This window comes from Silene latifolia, chromosome 6, assembly GCF_048544455.1.
Source record: "Silene latifolia isolate original U9 population chromosome 6, ASM4854445v1, whole genome shotgun sequence".
Classification (NCBI taxonomy): Eukaryota; Viridiplantae; Streptophyta; class Magnoliopsida; order Caryophyllales; family Caryophyllaceae; genus Silene; species Silene latifolia.
Window position 1 is genome coordinate 17,694,052 of NC_133531.1, and position 25,185 is coordinate 17,719,236.

The 25,185-nt window shown below is 37.1% G+C and overlaps 5 protein-coding genes across 5 annotated transcripts; 4 read left to right on the top strand and 1 right to left on the bottom strand.

Moving 5' to 3' along the window:
* Window positions 1-6,973: 6,973 nt before the first annotated feature.
* LOC141587666 (F-box/kelch-repeat protein At3g23880-like) lies at window positions 6,974-8,203 on the top strand. Its single transcript, XM_074409140.1, has one exon. It carries the CDS (start codon window positions 6,974-6,976, stop codon window positions 8,201-8,203), a length of 1,230 nt encoding a protein of 409 aa, XP_074265241.1.
* A 1,721-nt stretch (window positions 8,204-9,924) lies between these two features.
* Window positions 9,925-11,154, top strand: LOC141587667 (F-box/kelch-repeat protein At3g06240-like). The gene has a single exon (XM_074409141.1). It carries the CDS (start codon window positions 9,925-9,927, stop codon window positions 11,152-11,154), a length of 1,230 nt encoding a protein of 409 aa, XP_074265242.1.
* A 1,955-nt stretch (window positions 11,155-13,109) lies between these two features.
* On the top strand, window positions 13,110-14,318 carry LOC141587668 (F-box/kelch-repeat protein At3g06240-like). The gene has a single exon (XM_074409142.1). The coding sequence runs from the start codon at window positions 13,110-13,112 to the stop codon at window positions 14,316-14,318; it is 1,209 nt and encodes a 402-aa protein (XP_074265243.1).
* A 1,830-nt stretch (window positions 14,319-16,148) lies between these two features.
* On the top strand, window positions 16,149-17,378 carry LOC141587669 (F-box/kelch-repeat protein At3g23880-like). Its single transcript, XM_074409143.1, has one exon. It carries the CDS (start codon window positions 16,149-16,151, stop codon window positions 17,376-17,378), a length of 1,230 nt encoding a protein of 409 aa, XP_074265244.1.
* A 3,760-nt stretch (window positions 17,379-21,138) lies between these two features.
* LOC141658634 (uncharacterized) lies at window positions 21,139-23,350 on the bottom strand. Its single transcript, XM_074465541.1, has 3 exons — window positions 22,812-23,350; window positions 21,760-21,927; window positions 21,139-21,628 (listed from the first exon to the last, which is right to left on the bottom strand). Exons 1-3 carry the CDS (start codon window positions 23,263-23,265, stop codon window positions 21,381-21,383), a joined length of 870 nt encoding a protein of 289 aa, XP_074321642.1. The 5' UTR covers window positions 23,266-23,350; the 3' UTR covers window positions 21,139-21,380.
* Window positions 23,351-25,185: the final 1,835 nt, after the last annotated feature.

Consider the following 25,185-nt stretch of genomic DNA (forward strand, 5'->3'; position numbering starts at 1 on the left):
TATTCTTAGCGGTTTTGTGTTTAGAGTGCTTGACCCAAACCCATCCCAATTAAATCTCATATAGTGTTCGTGCCAAATCATTTACATCAATGCATTCATAGTTAAACATCAATCTAGACCCGTTAATGTTGTGCCATTATTGTGACTGATGTTTTCTCAAGTTGTATCATAGTTTTACCGGCTCTAATTTGGAAGGTATTTAGGGTCCGTTTGGATACAATTTTAGGAGGGAAAGGGAGGGGAGGGGGAGTGAGGGGAGGTGAAGGGAGGGGAGAGAAGGGGAGGGCAAATGGGATGTGGGTGTTTGGATAACAAAAATTATGAAGGGAAATGGAAGGGGAGGAAAGAGGGAGATGAAGAATGGATGGAGGATTGAAGGATGGTGGTGGTATAATTAGAGTCCAAATAATGTTTTCTTTCCAAATCTTGGCACCCTTGGAGAGATTATAATTTGTTCTATAGGAGTGAAAATAAGTTCTCTCATTTCTCTCCCCTTCCATTTCCTTTCTCCCATATTTTTTATCCAAACAAAGGAAATTAAATCCCTCACTTTCCCTCCCCTCCCCTTCTCTCCAATTCCTTCAATCCAAACGGACCCTTAAGGCACTGGAGTACTCAGCAAGATTGACGTAACTAATTTGAAATATCAAAGATGAAAAATTCAAATCTAATTGAATCAGTAGACACGTTTTCGAGTTTTACGAAATATTACACCGACACGGAGTTAAAATGAACGGGCCGTTAATACAAAACAAATCAACAAAACCAAGTGCTATACCCAGCAATTTACATAACTTGTATTTTCTGGGTCAACCCATCTTTAATGGGCTGGTCAGCCCTTCTGGTCTTATACTATGAGACCGCCTTATCCAACAACTAGTTTAGATCACGCACAATGAAAAGCGCGGTATTTAGAGCATTCACAATAGAAAGGATTGAACATCCTCTTAGTACTCTCTCTCTTCTAAGAGGACATCCTCTCTATTGTGGGACTTATGTTAAGTGTCCTCTTAACAAGAGGAAGGTAGTCACTTCCTCTACTTTTAGAGGATTTTAGAGGAAAGCTAACTTTGGCCCTTGTGCCTACTAATCAACCACTTTTTGCCATATGGACAATAATTCTTTTACTTTTTTCTTTAATAAAAATTGGTAGAGTAATTTAAGTAAGAGAGGAACATAAGAGGATCATCTCTATTGTGTGAGAAAATAAAAGAAAGAGGATGGAGATGGTGAAAAATAAAGTGAATACAACAACAACAACAACATCAGAGCCTTAATCCCAAAATGATTTGGGGTCGGCTGACATGAATCATCCTTTAGAACCATTCATAGGTGAACGTACACCTCAAAAAGCGAATAGAAAAGGGAAGATGAAAAATAAAAGGGGGAGCGAAAATGTAATGGAAAGTCAAGGTAAACTTACAGGTTTTAAAATCGAATTTCAGATTTCTTTTATAAAAACTTAAAATTTAAATCGAGAGAAAGGATTAAAACGATTTTGAAAACCGAAATAGAGTTAAGGATCCGGAATGCCTTAAAAGTAAACCAAGTAAAATATATAAGAAAGTGGTCGGTAAAAAAATGTAATAAAGGAGAGAAGAACAAATAATTTAATTTTTAAATTAAATAAAAACACTAAATATGTCAAAAAAATATCAAATACTAGAAAAATAAAGTGAATAAAAGAGAAAATGAGGTGTCCAAAAATTAGAGGGAGTGAGGTAAAATAAGAGGAAGATAAGCTCCTCTCTATTGTGGATGCTCTTATAGAGTCTTTATTTTTAGAAAAAAAAATGAACTATAAAATTAATAAAAAAAAATGAGTATTATCATGAAATGTATATATTTTTAAACAAAATTAATGAAATTGTTCATAAATTTTTCATTAGCATATTTTTAGTTATGATTTACTCCGTAGCATATAAGTAACGAAATTTTATCACAAAAAACTTGGAGACAAATTTTAAATAAGGGATTATATTAAAATAGAAAAATAAATAAGAAATTTTATCAAAATAAGAAATGTGTTTTAGGCGGGAAAACTTGAAGTTTTTCCTATAGAGGATTAGTATATAGGGGATTTGTGTTTATGTTAAATAAGTACTTCGTACTATAGATTTATTTTTGAGCCTTTTTTCATATTGAATAAGTCGTATCATAAGACGGTTTTACAAAATAGTTGAGTTGCTGGTTATGGAAATATAAATCCGGTTTACGCAAACAACCCAGTTTCGTATCGTTTTGGGTAAGCCCATCTTCCATCTAAATAAAACCCTACTTCCAATCCACCTAATCTACCATTATTTCTTTGATCAATTTGTATCTATGCACGTAATTCATATGAATAATTGATAATTGATAAAAAAAAAAAAAAAAAAAAAAGACAAAACTTCGTTCCATTAGATTGCAAAAACTTTGCAAACGATCAGCGCAACAGCAGACAAAAGTTCACCCGTGATGTCTGAAATCAGTTATATTCCACCGGAAGTGGTGACTCAAATCCTCGAAAATTTGCCTGTGAAAACCCTATTGAGATTTAGATGCGTATGTAAATCTTGGTGCTCCATCATCCCTAATTTTGTCTCATTGCATCTTAAATACAGCAGTGTTCGGACAAGGATAAATTATTATTTGCCCTTGAGAGGTTGGGGCCCTGGGGAGAAAGTGGGTGCTCATTGACAGTTCTTCAGACCGACACTCTTAAAAATCCCAAACACATTTTTAGGATATCAGATGAATTTGAATACTACATTTTAGGGGCTTGTGATGGATTACTCCTAGTTCAACGATACGGTTCTCCTCGTTACCAGGAAGAATTAAGATTGTGGAACCCTTGTATTCGCAAATCATTAACTCTCCCCCCGAATCCACTTCCCCCCAGTTTGATCGGTAAGGGTATGTATATTTTTTGATTCTCCCCTGAAAGTAACGATTATAAAGTGGTTGCAGTCGCATTTAAATCAAGGGATAGGGCTATGAAGATGTATGTTGCCGTTTATACACTTAGTGATCAACAATGGACTGTTAGAAATGATGGACTGAATATTGGCCGTTCGTATCTTAAGAGTTTGTTTAAGGGTAATAATGGCCTCAGTAGTAAATCAAATACGATTTACTTTCAAGGAGCAGCACACTGGCTCGGAAATAACCCACACGGGGATATTTACCAGGAGAGTAATCAATTAACTCATCTTGTTTCCTTCGATTTTGATACAGAAAAATTCACCTTTTCTGAACTGCCCTTTGCTTTGTACGAAGAAGACTCATCAAGGATTTTGTTTCTTCGAGGGGATTCACTAGCGATTTTCAGTATTTCTTCGGTAAGTTCCAGCGTAAGGGTGCTGAAAAACAGGGTGTGGACTCTGCAGTTTTCAGGTTCTTCTAGTGACGATGGTTATAAACTATTCAGCTCCTTCGTCTTTAAGTACTCGAAGGAAAAAGTGTTCTATTCTGAGAGTGATGGTGGCTGTCTTATTTATAGGAAACAATCCTACAACATTGGTACTTGTCAAGTCCGACAGTCAGTAGAATTGAGGAGCTCGTATTTAGAATTGGAAGCGTATTCAGAGAGCTTGCTTTTATACAAGGGATACGGAGCCAAGGATCTGATGTCGGTCCCTTGAATAAGAGATCGAATATGGCAATTTCTACTCTTTCCTCTTGTTGTTTGATTATTTTGAACATATTGTTGTTGCTCTTTTGGTTTTAATTAATATCCTGGATTTGTTGCTGATAATACAAAACAGAAGGCGTCTTTTAGCCATTGGGTGTCAACACTTCTCTACCTTTATATCGGCTTTTCTGACGTATGTGTAATGAAGTAATAAACCAAAATGTGATCCATAAAAATGTGAGTTACAGTATCGTCAATTGGTGCTCATCACTCTTGCTGTTTAATTATCGACTTAATTAGCTTGAATTTGTATTCCTATCATAAGTTGGAGCTTCCTATTTCGAGATTCTATTATTCTAGCATGGAACTTGTATGAAATCCATAAAAATGTGATTCGCCTCGTATATGAGTGATTCATTACCAAGAAACTTTTGAGATTGTTCTGTCTTTCGGGAGAGTTGATAGAATTTGGATCCATAGTTTCTTGTAGTCCCCTTTGATATAATTGGTACTCCATAACATTTTGTTAATTGGTATCCGTATATTAAACGATATATGTTGGTGACGAATTGGTTTCCCCTCCAGTTTCGTTCTGAATATTTTTGATCTCTTTGAATGTTGCATGTGAGGTGTTCGATGAAATAACTCTGTCAATTGACTACTATACCGCTCTACTTCCTGGCTCCCTAAAAGGTACCCCGTATTGAGTACTCTTTCCGTCTCTATCATTTGCTTATATTTTTTATTCTTTATAAGATTTATTTTAATCAAAGGTAAATAAATGATACGGATAAATTATTATCGTTTTGTCACAATTAATTAAAGCAATAAGCCCACAACTCAAGTACTCAACAAGCTTATCGTCTCTAATAGAATTGATGATTGGTATTTATACAATTATTTTGTGAAGATAAACGAGCTTTGACCAAACCGATCTCGAGCTACTCGCGAGCAATCTCGTCTCATTAACACCCCTACCCATAGGTATGAGAAATCCATATCCCAAACTCATGAGATATGGATATAAAAAAAAAACAAAAAAAGGAGAATAATAACAACGAATGAGTTTTAGCTCATTCCAAAACACATATACCTCCAAACATCCCCAAGGTTTTAACTTTTAACATGACAAAACCATACCACTATACAAGAACTTGCTACATATAAACTAGAGTAATTTAATAATTACACCCTTTTATAAATCACTTTTTTAAAATTACTCCCTTTTGAAAACTTTTTAATAATTTACTCCCATAAAATGTTCTCAGGTTAAAAAATTGCACCCAAATAGACAATCCGGTGAAAAGTCATGTTTTAGGACCGTTATGCCCTTGTTTTTTAACCCAACATTCACGTTTTACAACTCTCAGTCATCTCTTTCATTTTCATCGACCTTAAAATTCCAATTTTTACTCAAAAATTCTCCCCCAAATTTGCGCTTGGTGAATCCATCCCTAATTTGTGACGATTCCAGATTCATAGTTGTAAGTTTCCTCCCCAAAATCATGTTTATAGTATTAATTTGTTAGTTGTAAAGTGTAAACCCTAATTTCTGGGTTTGCAAATCAATTTCTGGGTTTTTTGCGAATCAATTTATTTGTTCATAGTCATATTTTGTGTGTCGTGACTTGTGAACCCTAGTTTATGGGTTTAATTTGACAAATTTATTTGTTCATTGCCTTAATTTACGTGGTTTTAATTCAAATTTTTGAGTTTCTTACCCTAATATATGTGTTTTTAAGTATAATTTCTGGGTTTGTAAGTAGTATTGTAACCCAAATTTGTGTGTTTAAAACCCAAATCACAAAATAAAACTTACTCGGTGAAGGTGGTTTTGGGAAAGTTTACTGGGCATTCATCGATAATCCTAATTAAGCAGGTGAATGAACACACGCTGTTTTTTTCTCTCACATATTTCTGCCAGGAAACAAACAGAACTACAGACATAATAGACATTATTTTGCTATAGGTTGTTGCAGTAAAGCAGCTAGACATGAACGGCCTGCAGGGAAATCGAGAGTTACTGTGCTGAAGGGCTTCAGAGGCTTTGGGTGTATGAGTTCATGGGTAAAGGATCACCTTTTCGGGAGTTGTCGAACCTTCCTGAGTAACCTTAATTGGGAAAAAATGGGGAAATTACAAGAAGAGGGTGTATGAATGAAGTGAGGTGAAGGGTATAAAGGAGAGAGAAGAGTGTAAGAATATAGTATAAGAGGGTAGAAGGGCATTTTCGTCATAAAAATAGCTTAAAATCAGAAAATTAAAATAGTGACGGAATATGTCACCGGAGTGTCAAATTGGGTGCAATTTTTTACCTGAAAACATTTCCACAAATTCTCATTATAGACGGGCACTATCCGTCTATACGTATCGACGGATACCATTTTCCCTCACAAAATACCCATTTGCCATAAAGTGGAAAGCACATGGGGGTGCCCCATCTTGTCCCCCTTACCCATTTTATTAGAGGTCTTTACCCGTCTGTTCGCCCCACCCGTCTATACCAAGACCTATTGAAACATTTCATGGGAGTAAATTATTAAAAAGTTTTCAAAAGGGAGTAATTTTAGAAAAGTGGTTTCATGGGAGTAAAATATTGACGGAATATGTCACCGGAGTGTCAAATAAGAGTAAATTAGAAGTTGCTCCAATTTAAAATCCAGTTTTTTAAAAATAATCTTTTATAAAAAATTTCATAAAATTATTCCCTTAAATGCATGCACTTTGATCAAAAATTGCTTCAAACTTTTAATTTAAGTGACTTATTCCGTTTGTTATTGAACTCTCCCTCCATTAGTGTACATAGTTATAACTTTTAAAGTATAATTTGACTAAGTCACATAGGAAATAAATTCAAAAAAAGAAAGCATAAGTCACTTAAGTTGGAGTTAAGAGCGAGTAATTTCTATTTTACTCTTAGTTTTTAACCATTATTTGGTTCAGTTGCTGCACTATTAAGACAAACGTATCAATCTAAATCGGGTTAATATCGGATCGGGTCAAAATCGGGTCAGGAATGGTTTTTCGGGTTCGGGTCACTGATTATCGGGTCATGTCACGGGTCGTCACCGGGTCGGGTTGGTTTCGGTTCAAAAAAAATTCGGGTTCTAACGGATCGGGTTTGCTCGGATTCGGGTCGGGTCAGACTTACCCGCTCTATTGAGTGCTACTTATAAGTCATACTCAGATAGTCAGATCCTTAGTTTGGGTATCCGGTCGGATCATCGGGTTATTTTTGCCCTAACCTAACTTAAAATAGACTTATTTTAAACGGAACCAAATTAGGTTGTCAATCTGCAATCATCCTTTCAATCGAAATCCCTCTTTTCTCCAAAATTAGGTTTTATCCTTTTGTAAACAATGACGACAAGAAAAAAGCCCCAATTTTTATCAAGAAGTAACAATCATCCGACCCAGATTACGGAATTCAAGTTCTTGCCACCCGAAATTTGGACTCAGATCCTTGAAAAATCGCCGGCGAAAACCCTATTAAAATTCAGGTGCGTATGTAAGTCTTGGTGCTCTATTATTGATCAAACTGAATTCATTCACACGCATCCTCAAATTTCCCAAATCCTCAATTCTGGGAATGATAATAGATCATTATTATCCCTTGAGCTTGTGGAATACCATGGAAATCGATGTCCAGGGTGTTTGTTGACACTTCGTCATCCCAAAACGCTTCAAGAAACCAGTTCCATTTTCAGGAAATCTGATTTGTACTCGTACCGTATTATTGGTAGTTGTAATGGGTTGATCCTTGTTAATAGAATTGGTGGTTTTTATGTATACCAGAAAGATTTGAGACTGTGGAACCCTTGTATTCGTAAATCATTGGTAATTCCCGCTTGCCCATTTCACCGATCTTTGCTACTGGATTGTGTTTATCTGTTTGGTTATGCTCCTGTTAATAAGGATTATAAAGTCATTGCGATTGCATCGGAAAAAGGTGAGGGTGAAGAGACTAGGAAGATGTATGTTGCAATTTATACACTCTCTGATCAACAATGGACTATTAGAAATGATGAGTTGAATATCAAGCTTCCGAATGCTATTGATATGTTTCTGCCATTTTACTGTTTATCGTCTGCTGTTTTCTTGAAAGGAGTCGCATATTGGCTTGGTAATGTTGATAAACAAAGGAATGAATTAACTCATCTTGGTTCCTTTGACTTTGATAAGGAAGAAATCGTCTTATTGGAACTGCCATCTAGTTGGGAAGAAAGGGGCTCATCTAAGTTTCTGTTTCTTTTTGGTGAATCCCTTGCGATTTTCAGAATTACCGGGGTAGCTTCCAGCATATGGGTGCTAGATCAGGACAACAAAAAGGAGCCATGGACTCGAAGGTTCTTGGGGAAATCAAGTCAGGATGGTTATAAACTATTCAGATGTTTTGTAAACGAAAAGGTTTTCTTTTGCGAGAGTGATGGTGGCTATTTTATTTGTGGGAATAAGTTGTATAATATAACCAGTTGTGAAGTGCGGGAGTACGAAGGTTTTATTTACTTCAAATTACAACTAGAAATGTATTCGGAGAGCTTGGTGTTGTCCAACGTATATGGAGCACGCGATTTGAGGTTTTTCCCATGATTGAGTTGATCCTACTCTGTTGTCTTACCAATGGTCACCAACCTATGCCTAGATAAATTATTCATATTGTCATAGTCTTTTTCTTTCGGCTGTCCATCGGCCTTTTATGCCTAGAATAGGTACGAGTTTTTATGTTTTATGATATAAAACATAAATATTACCTTATATGCATTCATGTATCTGTTACATATATGCTGCACCTCTGGTGTATATATGAAACTCGCTTTCATTCTTGAAAGTTAACATAAAATCAGATTCTTTGTGTACATTTATTAAATTACTCTTATATGAATGAATGTGCTTGCATGATTGGTAGTATAACATTGTTACAAGTGCTCTTACTTGGCTACTTTATGTTCTGCCTACTGATTATGACATACTAGCAAGAAACTCATTGAAAACCCATAAATATATGATTGTTGTTTTTGAATCGGAGCTGCAAATGATGATTTGAATTAAATGAGTGATTTTTTTTAAAGAGTCGGAGCTGCAAATGATGATTCGACACCATAAACATCTTGTATATGAGTGATTCAATTGCAAGGCGCTTTTGCTATGTTCTGGCTTTAGGGTGAGTATGCATTTTCGTAACAAGGGGCAAAGATCAGCACAAAGCGAGACTTGAGAGAATTTGGATTCATAACCTCTCGTGCGCAATGGTTTTTCATGTGCTATTGGAGAGTTGTGGCTATTTAACCAAAAACTGATGAGTTATGCAAAACATTTTATGCAGGTGTGTTTGTAGCTTATGGTTCAATTCAAACCTGATTTGGCTACCTAATAACATCAATGTCTTATTGGTACTTTGAGAGTATGTTTCATCAGTTTTATTATGTTCAATCAATTACGATTTCTGTCTAGGGGCAGCTCATTGGTTTGGAAAAGGTCCATAAAGTGATATGGGAGTGGTACTTATTCCCGTTGATATGAATCAACTCAATTTGTTTCCTTTGACTTTGATACCGAGATGTTCACCTATTTGGAACTTGAATTTGGATGTTGACGTGGTGCTTGAATTTAAGTCACTCTCCGTCGCTATATGATTGTGCAATTTAATGTACTGTGTCATTCATTTGGTATTAACCATTCAATAGAGTCTTGATTTGAGTCGAGTAAGACACAAGGATGGTGAAGCATCCCACATGAAACTCAGCACCTCCGCATTTATTTGTTAGGTCTTGACTGTGAGATGTCTTTTTAGCCTAGCTTTCCGCCATCACATAACTTTTTATTGCACCCTTTTTAAACAACCGACAGTTAATTCCCAATGCTACCGACTTCTTATTATTCTGTGCTAATTTATCGTATCTTGCTGAGTATTTAAGTTGTATTTGACACTATTTATTTATACAAGCCAATTAATGAGAAACTAGAATAGTCTATGCAAGCCAAGTACTCCGTATTATTTTAGTTACTCCTATTATATTATTATAATGATGGCTACTTGATAATAGGAGAACTGGTTCTGCCATAGCCATCGTATAAAAATCACGCCAAAGTCAACAGCTGAATCATGGTCTCTAATGGAAATGGAGAGCAAGGAGAAGGAAATTTCAATCCAAGGTAGCCACGGATACTTCAGGTGCGTATGTAAATAAAATTCCGCAACATAAAATATAGAGTCCATTGCCGGAGTACTTGCATAAAAATTAGATTGTCAATCTTCACTCACCCCTTCAATTGAATTCCTTCTTTTCTCCAAAAATTATGTTTTGTAAACAATGACGACAAGAAATAAAACCCAAGTTTCATCAAGCAGTAACAATCATCCGACTCAGATTTCAGAATTCAAGTTCTTCCCACCCGAAATTTGGATCCAAATCTTGGCAAAATTGCCGGCAAAAAGCCTATTAAAATTCAGGTGCGTATGTAAATCTTGGTGCTCTATTATTGATGATCCTGATTTCATTCACATACATTTTCAACTTTGCCAAATTCCCAATTCTGGAAATAATACTAGATCATTATTAGCCCTCGAGGGTTTGGAATACCGTCAAAATCAGTGGGCTGGGTGTTTGTTGACAATTGTTCATTGTGAAACGCTTCAAGAAACCGGTCTCATTTTCAGAAAATCTGATTTGTACTCGTACCGTATTATTGGTAGTTGTAATGGGTTGATCCTTGTTATTAGAAATGATGGTCATCCTTTTTACCAGAAAGATTTGAGATTGTGGAACCCTTGTATTCGCAAATCATTGGTGATTCCCACTTGCCCACTTCCCTCATCTTTGCTCATGTATGCTGTTTATGTGTTTGGGTTTGCCCTTACTAGTAAGGACTATAAAGTCGTTGCAATTGCATCGGAAAAAAGTGTCGGTGAAGTGCCTAGGAGAATGTATGTCGCAGTTTATACGCTCCATGATCAACAATGGACTGTTCGAAATGATGGTTTGAATGTCCGTTCTCCAAACATTATTGGAAGGTTTTGGCCATATTATTGTTTATCGGCTGCTGTTTTCCTGAAAGGAGTGGCGTATTGGCTTGGGAATCTTGATAGAGATGGGAATCAGTTTTCTCATCTTGGTTCCTTTGACTTTGATACAGAAGAATTCGCCTTTTCAGGACTGCCATCTAGTTGGGAAGAAAGAGGCTCATTTAGGCACCTGTTTCTTCTTGGGGAATCACTTGCGATTTTCAGAATTTCCGAGGTAGCTTCCAGCATATGGGTGCTAGATCAGGACAACAAAAAGGGGCCATGGATTCGAAGATTCTCGGGGAAATCAAGTCAGGATGGATATGAACTATTCAGATTTTTATTAAATCAAAAGGTTTTCTTTTGTGAGAATGACGGTGGTTATTTTATTTGTGGGAATAAATCGTATAATATAGCTAGTTCTGAAGTGCAGGAGTTCAAAGAGTTTAAAAGCCTCTCTTTACAACTAGAAGTGTATTCGGAGACCTTGGTGTTGTCCCAAGGATACGGAGTAAGCGATTTGAGGTTTTTCCCATGAATGTGTGAATACTACTTGATTTGTCTTATCAATAGTTTTGGGAAGAACCTCAACCTTAAATATGTCAATTGCTACTCATTCCTCATGATGTTTGCTCAGCGAGAATTCGACGGTTTTATTTCAAGGCGGGTCGGGTTCGGGCCCAGGCCGGGTCAGCCCGTACTGATGGCCAGCTCTAAGTACATCCCACCTGAAATTTGGACTTGCATCCTCGCAAATTTACCGGCTAAAACCCTGGTACCATTCAGGTGCGTATGTAAATCATGCCGTTTCATCATTGATCACCCTGATTTTATTTCCATGCATCTTAATCATTGCGGTATTAATTCCGGCAATCATAAATTCTTATTAGCCCTCGAGGTATTGGGACACGATCCTAAATATGGAGGATACTCGTTGACAGTTTGTCAGGCCGACACACTTCCAAAAACCGCTTATATTTTTGAGAATAGGGATTTACACAAGTTCTATATTATAGGGAGTTGTTCTGAATTACTTTTAGTGCGACAATAATGTCGTGCTCCCAAGTCCCAAGTACTTGGACGAATTGAGAGTGTCGAACCCTTGTATTCGAAAATCATTGCGACTTCCCAAGTGCCCGCTTCCCTGGTCCTCGATCGACGATGCTGTATATGTGTTCGGGTATGCCCCTGTTATCCAGGATTATAAAGATTGCTATTGCATCTAGTCTTAAACAGCGAAACATGTTGCAATCCTGCTCTCTGGAAGTACTCAAATTTTGAGGTGGTACTAGAAACTAAATCCCTTTTGTGTTTGATTAGTAAGGATCCTTTTTTATTACTAACATATGGTCGTTAATTTATTTATTTCCTGGCAGTCCTTTGGCTTTTGCAAAGATATGTATTATTACTAGCATATTGTCGTAGCTAATTTATTTTTAACCCGACGATCCCTTGAATTATCAATTCTGCAGATATGAGTTTAAGTTGAGAAATATATTAGGTACTTTTTCTTTCTTTATCTCTATTTGCCGTATATTTTTCAAGATTGTTAATCGCTTAATTTCTTATTCCCACTTTGAGCGTCTTCTACATAATACATATGCTGCAAAAGATGATTTGAAATTTCACATCTTGCGTATGAGTGATTCATTTGCGAGGGGGCATTCCATGTTCTGGCTTTTTTCGGGTGAGTAGAGATTTTCCAAACCTTTGATGCGCAATAATTGAATTTTGATGCACAGCTCTAGGTTGCTAGATTATTTGTCGTCATAGTTCATTGTTTTTAAGGCAAAAATTGACCAGTGCGAAACATTGAGATTGACCAGCTACCATACATAAGAACGAACAGGGAAAAAAAAAGTATATCAATTATCAAGTAGCATTTGGAGGTTTAGAAACTGTTTATGAAATCGACCGTCTAAATTGTGATTGCTCAATGAAAGTGATTTCATAGGTGGAACCTATGAAATGGACAAGCCATCAGATCACACATAAGAAATCTGAGTTATACTAAGAAAATGGACAAGCTACTAGCCTAGTAGCCTACTACACATAAGAAAGAAAGAAAAGTACTCGTATATTAATTGGCATTTGGTGCTTTAAAAACTCTTTATGAACTCAACGGTTTAAATTGTGATTACTTTATAAAAGTGATTTCATTGTTACAAGTTACAACACTAAAACCTACTTTAAGACGGAGTACTTACACTGAACGGAACGAAATGTTTTGGTGAGGAGTCAGTTCCGTAAAAATTAGGTTATAAACTCATGAAGAGATAAATGTTTTATTTATCACGTGGCATTTTAGAGCATTAGATTTAGGAACAAAATGGTCGCTCTTCGTTAGATTTTTCAACCCGATTTTACGAAATTGGGGGAATTGCTCACGGTCCAACAACCAGTATAAATAGACAACTGTATAAATACTAGAAATCAATTGAATTGCAATACCATTTCCCTCTCATTTGACAGTACCCTTATCAAACTTTTACAATGAAAAGCAGTAAGAATCCCACAACTTTATCGAATTTGGTCTATATTTCTGAATGCAAGTACTTACCACCCGATATTTGGACTCGTATTTTGTCAACATTACCTGCTAAAACCCTATTAAAACTCAGGTGCGTATGTAAATCTTGGTGCTCCATTATTGATAACCCTGATTTCGCTCACATGCAAGCCCAATTCAATTCTGAAAATAATACGAGTAATAGAGTATTGGTAGCTCTCGAGGGTATGGGATACACTGGAGGTCAAGGCTGTGTGTTGACAGTTCGTGATGCTGAAACTCTTAGTAAAACCGATCACATTTTTAGAATACATTCGTACAGGTACCGTCTTATAGGTAGCTGTAATGGCTTGCTTTTAGTTGAACGATCTGCTCCTCAGGGTTGCCTTAAGGAATTGAGATTGTGGAACCCTTGTATTCGCAAATCGTTGATACTTCCCAATTGCCCACTTCCCTCTCCTTTGCTATACAATAGTTGGTATTTGTTCGGATTTGCCCATGATAATAAGGATTATAAAGTTGTTGCATTTGGATTTGATAATAGTCAGGGGATAGAGAATGAAAAAATTTATTTTGCAGTTTATACTCTCAGTAATCAGCAATGCACCGTCAGACATGATCCCCTAAATGTCAGTAGTCTGAACAATAATGTTAGTATGTTTTGGATGTTTAATTCTTTATCAGCCGCTGTTTTCTTTCGAGGCGCAGCACACTGGCTCGGAAATAATGATAACCAAAGGCTTGCATTTACTCATCTTGGTTCCTTTGACTTTGATCAGGAAAAAGTAACCCTTTTGGAACTGCCATTTACTTGCGAAGAAAGAGGCTCCTTAAGGTTTCTTTTTCTTCTTGGGGGGTCGCTAGCCGTCTTCAGTATTTCTGAGGTAAGTTCCAGCATATGGGTGCTAGAACAGGACAACCAAAAGGGGCCATGGACTCTATGGTTTTCTGGGAAATCAAGTGAGGATGGTTATGAAGTTTTCAAGTTGTGCTATGTTAATCTTGAAAAGGTGTTCTATTTTGAGAATGATGGCGGCTATTTAGTTTGTGGGAACAAGGCTTATAATATAGGTAGTGGCCAAGTGCAGCCGTTTAAAAGATATATGAGCTCTCATTTAAAACTGGAAACGTATTTGGAGAGCTTGGTGTTGTTCAAAGGATATGGAGCTCGTGATTTGAGGTCGTTTCCATGAATAGGAGAATTCTACTCTGTCTTGCTGAGCAGTTAAGTATTGTATGGTGATAGGGAGCCTCCATTACTCCCAAGGCTGCCGTCAAACTTCTGCTGAGTTTCAGGTGCGTTTTGGGGTGCTCTAGTGATGACCCTTATTTCATTTATATTCATTTACGAGCTACTACTATACAAGAACAATTGCAAGAAGAATCGAATTCTCGTCATGGAATGCTTGGGATATAATGGTAACAAAGGAAATTGGGTTTACGGTGATCGTGGAGATGGAAAAGGATGGCAAACAGTGATCATGGAGAACTCTAGCAGGGACTATTTTCATTCCATCAAAGACCGAGGTGAATTCCAATATTGGCATATTGTTTTTTTTTATGGGGAGAAATCTTCTTCAAAGTAATATGTGTTTGCAATTGAGTTGTAAGTTGTAACCGCCTTTTTCCATACCACTGCAGCATAGGAAGTCTAGGGAAGAATAATGCTGCAGATTTTGTACACAACATCGTCCTAAATGGCGCGTTTATGAGAAATACTACCAATGGCCTAAAGGAGTAAGAGTTGGCAGGTACTACAAGTCTACAATATTATTGTTTTGTCCTTATATATTTAAGGCTGCAGCACATAAATTCAGTTAACATTTTTCACTTAATGCAGGGAGGATCAGGTTATGCATAGGCGATAAAGTTCAAAAATGTGATTATGGAATTACTAGTCTGATTCGTTCCGCCTCACAAGACAGATCCATGATGGTGTCGTGCGTTTTACACGACGCTGCAGCGGCGATGTCCAGTGGATCACATATACGAAAATCCCCTATCCCCTTTCATCCCTTCCTCCGTACGTACGAATTACTAGAGTTTGAATTACGGTACTAATTATTCAACCAGTTAACATAGAATTACGTGTAGGGTTATAAATCAAACGTACTGTAAAAAAATTGAAAATTCAAGAGCATTCAGAATTTCAGTCAAGTTGATGAATCCAAAAATCAATTGAGTCCAATTCAAGTATCTGATAAATTTTTGTTACTCATGATTAAAATGATTATAGTTAAGTTAATGGATTTAAAATAAATTGAAAATAGGTGTGCAATATTAATAAAAGTTGAAATAGAGATGACAAGGGTTAGAATTGGTAAGTTGATATCATAATTTGGCGATAATAGTAAGACTCGGGTGATAGAAAACAGTACCTAATAAATAAGGGTAGAACTGGAAAGTTAATGCCAAATTCGGGCGATACTAAGTAAACACGGACAATAAAAAGTAGCTCCAATAATAATAATAATGAAGATTAATCTCAAATTGGTCTTAACTAGATCATTATTAAGCTAATTCAATATCAAGTCGTAATTAGGTATTTAGGTTCAATCAATATACTAACTAGTCATCTTGAATGTGTTCAAGTTAGGACATGTGAGATTGTTTATAGGTTATCATTAAGTTGGATCAAAATGGTTTTGGTATTACCCAATTCAATTTTAGTAAGGTCGATTTTTGGACAGATCGGTTCAAGTAAGCTATGAGATGTTATTGGGGTAGAGCGGGTAGAATGTAGGCTCTGTACCCGTATCAACCCAGCAATACTCTACTCATGAGATGGAGTATATTGGTATCCTCCATCCTACCATCCATGAGGAGTAGCAAGTAAAAGTTTCCAAAACGGTACCGGCTCCCAACTCGTGCAAATCCAAATTATCCAGCACAATTTTATTTAAGTCAGACTACATATTGATTTTTCTTTTATTTAGAATCACATAGACCATTTGACCCTATTAAAAAAATTAGGTTTTGAAGTTGTAATCATCATCATTTCAATCAAAATTAGGCTGTAAACAATGAAGAGAAGAAAGAATCCCCAAAATTCATCAATCATCAACAATCATCTGACCCAGATTTCAGAATTCAACTATTTACCACCCGAAATTTGGACTCAGATCTTTGCTAAATTGCCGGCAAAAACTCTATTAAATCTCAGTTGCGTATGTAAATCTTGGTGCTCTATTATTGATAACCCTGATTTCATTCACTTGCATCTTCAAATTTCCCAAATTTCTAATTCTGGGAATAACAATAGATTGGTAGTTGCCCTCGAGAGTTTGGGATACTGTAAAAATCAGGAGTCAGGGTATTTGTTGACAGTTCGTCATCTCGAAACGCTTCAAGAAACCGGTCTCATTTTCAGGAAATGTGATCTGCACTCGTACCATATTATTGGTAGTTGTAATGGGTTGATCTTTGCTGATAGAACTGACGTTCCTCATTTTATCCTGAGAGAATTGAGATTGTGGAACCCTTGTATTTGTAAATCGTTGGTCATTCCCGATTGCCCATTTCCCTTATCTTTGCTCGAGAATGCTGTTTATGTGTTTGGATATGCTCCTGTTAGTAAGGATTATAAAGTCGTTGCGATTGCATCGGAAAAGGGTGTGAGTGAACCGGCTAGGAAGATGAATCTTGCGGTTTATACTCTCCGTGATCAACAATGGACTGTTAGAAATGATGGGTTGAATGTTAGTTTTCCGAATGGTATTGAGATGTTTCGGGCATATTATCGTTTATCGGCTGCCATTCTCTTGAATGGAGTGGCATATTGGCTTGGAAATGTTGATAAAGATAGGAATGAATTAACTCATCTTGGTTGCTTTGACTTTAATACGGAAGAAATCGCCTTTTTGGAACTGCCATCTAGTTGGGACGAAAGTGGCTCATGTAGGCTTCTGTTTCTTCTTGGGGAATCACTAGCGATTTTCAGAATTTCTGAGGTTGCTTCCAGCATATGGGTCCTAGATCAGGACAACAAAAAGGGGTCGTGGACTCAAAGGTTCTCCGGGAAATCAAGTCAGAATGGTTATGAACTATTCAGATTTTATTTACACCACAAGATTTTCTTTTGTGAGAGTGATGGTGGCTATTTTATCTGTGGGAATAAGTCATATAATATAGCCAGTTGTGAAGTGCAGGTGTACAAAGGTTTTAAGAGCTTCTATTTGGAACTAGAATTGTATTCCGAGTGCTTGGCGTTGTCTAAAGGAGACGGAGCACGCGATTTGAGGTTTTTCCCATGAACGAGATGTATTAGTCCGAGCATATTGTCATAGCTTTTTTTTCTTTGGCAGTCCATCGGCCTTTTATGCCTAGATTTCTGCAGGTACGAGTTTTTAAATGTTATGATATAATGGATAGACATATCTATTACCTTATATGTATGTGTCTGTTACATATGTTGCACACTACTACTACTACTTCAACTTGCACCTGTTATTCTTGGGAGTTAACATAGTCAGATAACTCGCTCTACCTTTGTTAAATTACTCTTATACTCCGTATGAATGAATGTCTTGCATGCTGGGTAGTATAATAATATCAGTACAAGTAATCTGACTTGGTTAGTTTATATGTTCTGGCTACTGATTATGACATACTAGCAGTAAACTCATTGAGAAACCATAAATATATGTGATTCATTTTCAAACTGGAACTGCAAATGATGATTTGAAGGATATGAGTGATTCATTTTCAAATCGGAGCTGCAAATGATGATTTCAAACCATCAACATCTTGTATATGACTGATTCATTTGCAAGGCGCTATGTTCTGGTTTTGGGGTGATTATGCATTTCATAACAAGGGGCAAAGATCAATATAAAACGAGACTTAGAATTTGGATTCATAACCTCTTGTGCGCAATGGTTTTGATGTACTGTTTGCAGAGTGATGGCTATTCAACCAAAAAACTGACCAGTTATTAGATGATATAGCCGTATAGTATGGAATATATTGGTTGAACTATCCAATATTTCAACCAATATAAGCCTCACACAAGTCTCCTAGATGACCGATGTGAGACATTTTGCTATGGATCATATTAATCCACCACGCATTGCACCCTAGCTGCCTCATATGTTGACTTTCCGCTAAAAAATTCTAGCCCCGGACAAACATTGCAATACCGGCATCACCTACACAAGTCTCTTATGACCGGTGTGGGACATTTTGCAATGGATCGTACTCGTATCATATTGCAATAATGGAGTTATGTTAGGGCAGGACTGTTTCTGGTTTGGGTCGCTTTAGCGGGTCATGTTTACTTGGTCTTCTGTTATTAATTCCAACTTGTCATACTCCTAAATTGATCACAACTTGTCCCAACAATGATGAATGCCTCGTGTCATATCCGGTTCACCAGTGACCGGACTGCAAGGACTAATAACATTAGTATGTGTTATTGGTACTTTGAGAGTATGTTTCAGTCCTATTATGTTCGATCAATAACATTAAAAGATCCATATGGGGGTGGTAATTATTCTCGGTATTGGTATGAATCAACTCATCTTGTTTCTTTTGACTTTGATATGGAGACGTTCACCTATTTGGAACTACTGCCAAAGACGTCGGATAAAGTAAGAGCCTCGAGGTTTTTATTCTTTTTTTCCTTCTTGGGAAGTCACTAGCGATTTTCAGCATTTCTTCAGAAAGTGCTAGAATATGGGTGCTGGAACATGACTGCAAAAAGAGGGTGTGGGCTTCATGGTTTTCTGGACATTCAAATATATTCTATTATGAGAATGATAATGATAGATGGTTTATACATGGGATGAAGATCCTATAATCTCTCTATTTGCCAAATATGGGAGCCTGGAAAATCTATGAGCCATAATGTAAGATTTGAAAGGTACTTAAAGAGCTTGTTGTTGTGCAAAGGATATGAAGCCGAGGATTTGACGTCTTTCCCGTGAATAAGAGAACCTGTGCAGGTATACAATGGATATGTCCATTGCTACTCGTTTTTCCAGCATATTGTTGTCGCTATTCATCTTTGATGTTTTCAATTTCTTGCTATTGATTATACCTAGAATCTGCAATGTGGCTACAAAGAGAAGGAATTCGAGTTTGAAGCCAAGTTTACAGAAATTCTAGTGTCAAAGTACACAAATCTTTCCATGGGTCCTTTTAGTACCACATGCATTGACTGAACATTATTAGTTAGATGTTGTACTGGCGTTTTCTGTTCTTTACTAGCTCGAGAGAGCTTGATGTGGAATTGTGAAACTAAAATCTGATTCTGGCGCAGTCTACCCTCATTCCTTCAAAGACTAGGGTGAAGTTCACAACTTTTCGCATTCAAGATTGTATTTGTAGAGAGTAGCGGCACATCTTTTTTGAATTCTTGTATGATTACAAGTCACCATTCAGAGTCTTTGGGTAAAGCTTTGAGTCGTCATATAACTTTGGAACCTTATATAGTACTGTATTATAGTAGTAAGCTTGGTGTTAAGCAGAGGATGTACTGACCGGACTATGGTGCTCTTCTCGTGAACTGCACAAGATAAGTAGATAATGGCTGATCTCGTAAGTCGAGGTGCTTTTGAAGCCGGCGTAGTTACATAAACTGTTTGGCTTGACACATCATTGCTACCACTTCATCTAGCAGCTAAAGGTATGGTAACATGGGAGTTCCTGGATATAACTTTGAAACTTGTTTGGGCAACAGAAAACTTGGAATCCTTATTCAAGCAACAATCAGTAGGTCTGCCTTAAGACCACCATATCCGTCTTGGGGACAAATACTACTCATATAGATAGAAGGGAGAAAAGTCTGCGGTCCCCTAAGCAGTACATTTTGTCTCATCTAATAGATCCGTTTTATTGCTCAGGATAGATATGTCCATTTTAATTAAGGAATCGTGTATAACAAAATAGACAAATGGCGGAAAATATGCTAAACTTAAAAAGCTGGTTATATCATCAGCAAACTATGTATTTACATGATTTTTTTTCGAAATTTTGTTAATCTTCCTCCTCAAAGTTTGACTCCCAAAGAAGCCCAACAAATCTTGCTTGTAGGGTCAAATAAGACTTCCTTCTGGGCGATGATTGCGGCCTCGACAACGACAACGACGATGCGGATAATTTCTCCTTGACACTCTTGGATCATCTCAACAAATTCCTCAATCTCCGCGTCTTTGATACCGTTGACGAAGGCCCCGACCCCGTTGAGCTACTCTTCATACACCTCCCTGGCGACGGCAACAGAAATGGTGACTTTGGGGCCCACAAACAGTACGTCTCCGGCGACACTCCCTCAAGATCTACCGATAAAGTTGAATCGTCTTCCTCAAACAGTTCCCATAGTTGGATGACTTTTGTAGTTTGATTTGACGACTAGTTGGATGACTTTTGTAGTTTGATTTGACGACCCGAGGTCTTCCTCAAACAGTTCCCATAGTTGGATGACTTTTGTAGTTTGATTTGTCGACCCGAGATCTCGCAGTAAATCCTGGTTGAAAACAGGGTATACCGGAGACGTATTTTCTGTTAAACCAAACTCAAATTCGTCATCAGCATCGTTACCGTTATTGTTTAAAGTAATGGCAACAACGCGAGAAGCGATTTGAGCGATGTCGGTATTAGTTGGGTAAGTGTTGAAACTACGGCTATCATCATCGTCGTATTCTTGTCGGTTAGGGTTCATGTAATAGAGAAGAAGCTTACTGTTTTGTCAAGAATAGGCCTGTAAGAGATGATTAGCTAAACATTATTCTTGTCGGTTAGGGTTGATGTAATAGGGAAGAAGCTTACTGTGTTGAAACTGTCGTATTTTTGGGGGTTAGTCAGAAAGGGACAACCCGTGGACCAGGCCAGTTGATCGCGGACCCTCGCTAATCCACCTTCTAGGAGTGAGTCCTAGAAGAGGTGTGTAAGAGATGATTAGCTAGGCAAGTTAATTAGCCGCTTGCCTAATCATCTCTTTTTTGTCAAGAATAAACCAATAATGCATAGGCTGATATGAGAAGTTAAGCAACAATAATAGCCAATGATTGATTATGCAAACTAGTTGAGCATTGTTGAGCCCTGAGAGCAAAGAATTAGCGACATACTCCTAGTATGTTTATACAGACACTTGCTGTATCTCAAAAATTGCAATCTGGTTGGTATTATACTATACACAGTTGAGCAAAGAACTACTCCGGAATATGTATGTTTTATTACTGCACTATTTATACTACTAATATTATTGGAATGAAATCGTCAGTAGTGTAGTATGTGAGTGGATCTTCAATCCTGATTCAGTGTAGAGAATGGAAGTGACCCTTGATAGGAAGGTCCAGAGCATACACGAAATCAGCCTCGTTCAAGATCACCATATCTCCAAATTCACCCACCTTGAACCTCAACATTACGTACTTGTCCGGCTCTCCAATCAGGCATACTGAACACTTGTCTGCAATTCCTGATGCACTCTCCAATGATTTCCAAAATGACCATTCCATCTCAATCCTGTATTCCTCCTCTTCTTCCCCTATCATCATTTCAACTGCAATTCAACAACAAACTTTAGCTTAGTTGAGTTATTGACCCATACACCACACACCCTATAAAAAATGTTTATGAGTAGTAACTTTCATAAGAAATGACGGAGCAAGATTAGAGTATGTATATATGTACCAATCTGAGCTCCCATAAAACTGAAATCTTCTGGTAACCTTGTCATCATTGTAGGCAAGTCCTTTGATGATACGACAGTCTCGTACATGTAAGAGATGTTGGTGAAGTTTTGGTAATCGGCATCAGCTTCTTGTAAGTCAATATTCACAGCACGACCTAGAGCAAAATCTGTCATAATTCACCTCAACTTCACAGTTAGCCACCACCACCCATTTTCAATGCTGAATTTTATTAGTAAAATCTCAAACACTAGACAAGGCAAGGAACGAAGAATTGATCTGAATAACATCACCTGAAATCGTGTATGTCCATTTTTTTACTAATCTACCTAACTATTACGGAGTACTTCGTAGATGAGATACATTAATCTACGAATGACATGCCAAAAGAACCTTAACAAACACTTTCCAAATGTCCTGAATGATCGTATCCCAATGACCCGTCTGTCAAGGGTGTACATGAACCAAACAATTTGTCCATATCGTAAGAAAACTTGAAAATTGATCAGAAATTACACATTCGAACATTTTGATGACGGAAAAGATTATTGTCAATGTGTACATGATTCACTCTTAAGAGCATCAATCTTTGATCAAAACAATTAAATATAAGTCATTGATATCACAAACTAAGATCAAACTCACAACAGACTACAAATACCCAAAGAAATTCATCCTCTAACAAAAGAGAAATAAAATTTACTTATAATCGAACCCTAAAAATGGCGGCTCATCATGCCAAAAACTCAAATCATACACTGTTTTACCAATGACCATGAATTATCCGACATAGATTATTTACGAGATAATTCCGAAATCAATATGTAAGTCGGATTAAATTCCCATAAAAAATATAGTAAAACAATTAAAAATGGCCAACAAAGAAATACTCGTATTAAAATTTTCTCAATGATCATGCACCAAGAATTGCACCATAATTCAAAACAAATAAACTAATTGTTCATCGTTCCGAAAACTGGAAGGAACCCAGGAAAACAACAGAGTATCTTCATTTCTTTAAAAGAAAGAAAACGAGATTTGTAGACGACATACCAAGAGCAGAGGTTCCCCATTGAAATGAAATTCGATTGGAACCGTGTTCAACGAAAATGGCGACGCCCTCTGCCTCCGGATTAAATTCATCAGCAGCTCTAACAACTTTACAGAGTCCCTTCAATGGAAGCATCTTCTTCAACGGTTTTGAGCATTGAAAGTCTTCTAAACCAGCGGACATGAAGCGTAACATCACAAAGACTTCATTACCAGTGTCCATATCGACATTCCAAACCGTCATTTCGAACCCATTTGGACCCACTTGGATCAATGCCTCCATGTCCTTGTTCAATTTCGGGTCGGAAAAAGCCTCAACTGCTATCTTCAAGGTTTTGGCGGGTTTTAGAATGAAGGCAAAATCATACGCTTTTTGGTTCTGCTCGGATTCATCCATGGTTGGGGCGGTTTGGTGAGTTTCGGAGGTGGGTTTATTCGGGGTTGAAGGTTCTGCCATTGTAGGGGTTCTTGAAAATGGGTAGTTTTACAGAGAAATTATGGAGAGTGAAAAAAAGAATATGCAATATTTATGGTTGGAGCAATTTGGGATTGTTTATATATGCAATTGACAAGGAAATTACTGAGTTCGTTAGAGGTTGTTGCTCTGTTTGTTACACGGGTTATGACTTCTTTAATTCCTTTCATTTCAATTCCTTCTCCATCTATATTTTTTTATTATTAGTTTTAATGATTTTTCGGGGGTATGGGTCGAGTCATTTCGGGCTGACACACATTTCATATTGGTCGGATCGGATAGTTTTCGGGTTTCGGGTCAATTTTGAAGGGGGTAGGGGTATTCATTGGTCCGGGACCGGACTGGACCGGACCAAACTCTTAGGACCGAAGACCAAATAAGGGCTAGAAAGTGGACCGAGGACCGGACCATATTAATAATGATCCGGTCCGGTCTGGACCATAAAAACGTGTGGACCGGACCGGACCGAAGGGACCAAAGTGGACCAAATATGATTGTCATTGACATGGTTTACCATATAAATTAGAACTTGAATAGTTCATAACGATAAAAATAAGCAACATTTTCTTCTTACTAGATTTGAGTACATAATTACACATCTTATAATACGTGTAAACAAAGTAGAAAATAAAATCAATAATATTACAATTTTAGAGATTATTTTCTCATTCGGTCCATGGTCCGGTCCGCGGTCCATTTGGTTTGGTCCAGAACCAGACCGAAGACCAAAGTAGAGTAAATAGGTGGACCGTGGACCGGACCAAATAAAATTTGATCTGGTCTGGTTCGGTCTAGTCTTTGGTCCGGACCACCGAGTGAACAGTCCGGGGGGAGGGTTCTATTGTCGAGCTATTTTGGGTCGGGTCAATTTCGGGTATGGGTCATTTTGGGTCGTGTTGCTTACGAGTTAATGGTTAAGTACTTTAGTTAGTATTCCTATTTTTTTTTTTGAGAGAAAAGAAGAATTCATTAATAGAAAGACATACGGCACTTACAAAGAATAATTATAATCGAAAACAAATCTAATGGAAACCAAAGAAAAATAATTTTCTTATAAACTAGGGATCTCAAAACAGCATCTGACATTTCGGCTCGTCCTATTATCGCTATCTTCATGTAGCTTTTGAGGGGATCCTTCGTTTGATTTATGAGATAAAATTTATCTCTGACTGGTTCCAAAGATCGTTGACAAATTACCGTTACCCTTTGAAAGAACACGCTGCAAACCATCAACGAACTACTCTTGACTATATTACTGATGAAACAAACTCCACGAATAAATGGAAAACCCCCGAAATAAGGGACGGAAAAACGGATCTCACCAAAAGGGAGACTTTTATTGAATAAAAGATAGATATGCATACTATTGATTGAAATTTGAAACAATTTTGGGGCTTACCATCGATCGATTGATAATCGATGGGAGCCCCTCTATAATATGATGGAGACTAGGGTTTAATTATTTACTAGGGATTGTTATAACCAATGAGACTTTATTTTGATATACTTTTTAAAGTCAACCTTGTTAAATTTTGACATCGATTATATTTAATCAAATTTTTAAAATTTATACTTAAAATTGACATATATACGTCTGTTATAAAAAAAAGTTTCGGAAAGTTATAATTTCTACACAAAAAAATAATATATAAATGACGAAAAATGTTGTCAAAGTATCGTCTCGTAGATCGTGAAAAGTCAAATGGCTAGTTTGGATTGAATTGGCGGGAGTATATAATATTAATATGACTTAGTACTAGTCGTTTAGGTTTATTTTGGGTCACTTCAAGTTATTTGGGATTGAGTCAATTATGAGTCTGGTCTTTTCAGGTCGGGTCAATATTGGATCAGACAATGTTCAAATCGGGTCAGGTCAATTCAGGTCGTGTTCCAGTTTTTTTT

Coding starts and splice junctions, on each gene's coding strand:
- LOC141587666 (XM_074409140.1), top strand. CDS start 6,974: ATGACGACAAGAAAAAAGCCCCAATTTTTATCAAGAAGTAACAATCAT.
- LOC141587667 (XM_074409141.1), top strand. CDS start 9,925: ATGACGACAAGAAATAAAACCCAAGTTTCATCAAGCAGTAACAATCAT.
- LOC141587668 (XM_074409142.1), top strand. CDS start 13,110: ATGAAAAGCAGTAAGAATCCCACAACTTTATCGAATTTGGTCTATATT.
- LOC141587669 (XM_074409143.1), top strand. CDS start 16,149: ATGAAGAGAAGAAAGAATCCCCAAAATTCATCAATCATCAACAATCAT.
- LOC141658634 (XM_074465541.1), bottom strand. CDS start 23,265: ATGGCAGAACCTTCAACCCCGAATAAACCCACCTCCGAAACTCACCAA. Junction 21,928..22,811: donor ATGGGGAACCTCTGCTCTTG/GTATGTCGTCTA, acceptor GAATTATGACAG/ATTTTGCTCTAGGTCGTGCT. Junction 21,629..21,759: donor TTTTATGGGAGCTCAGATTG/GTACATATATAC, acceptor GTTGAATTGCAG/TTGAAATGATGATAGGGGAA.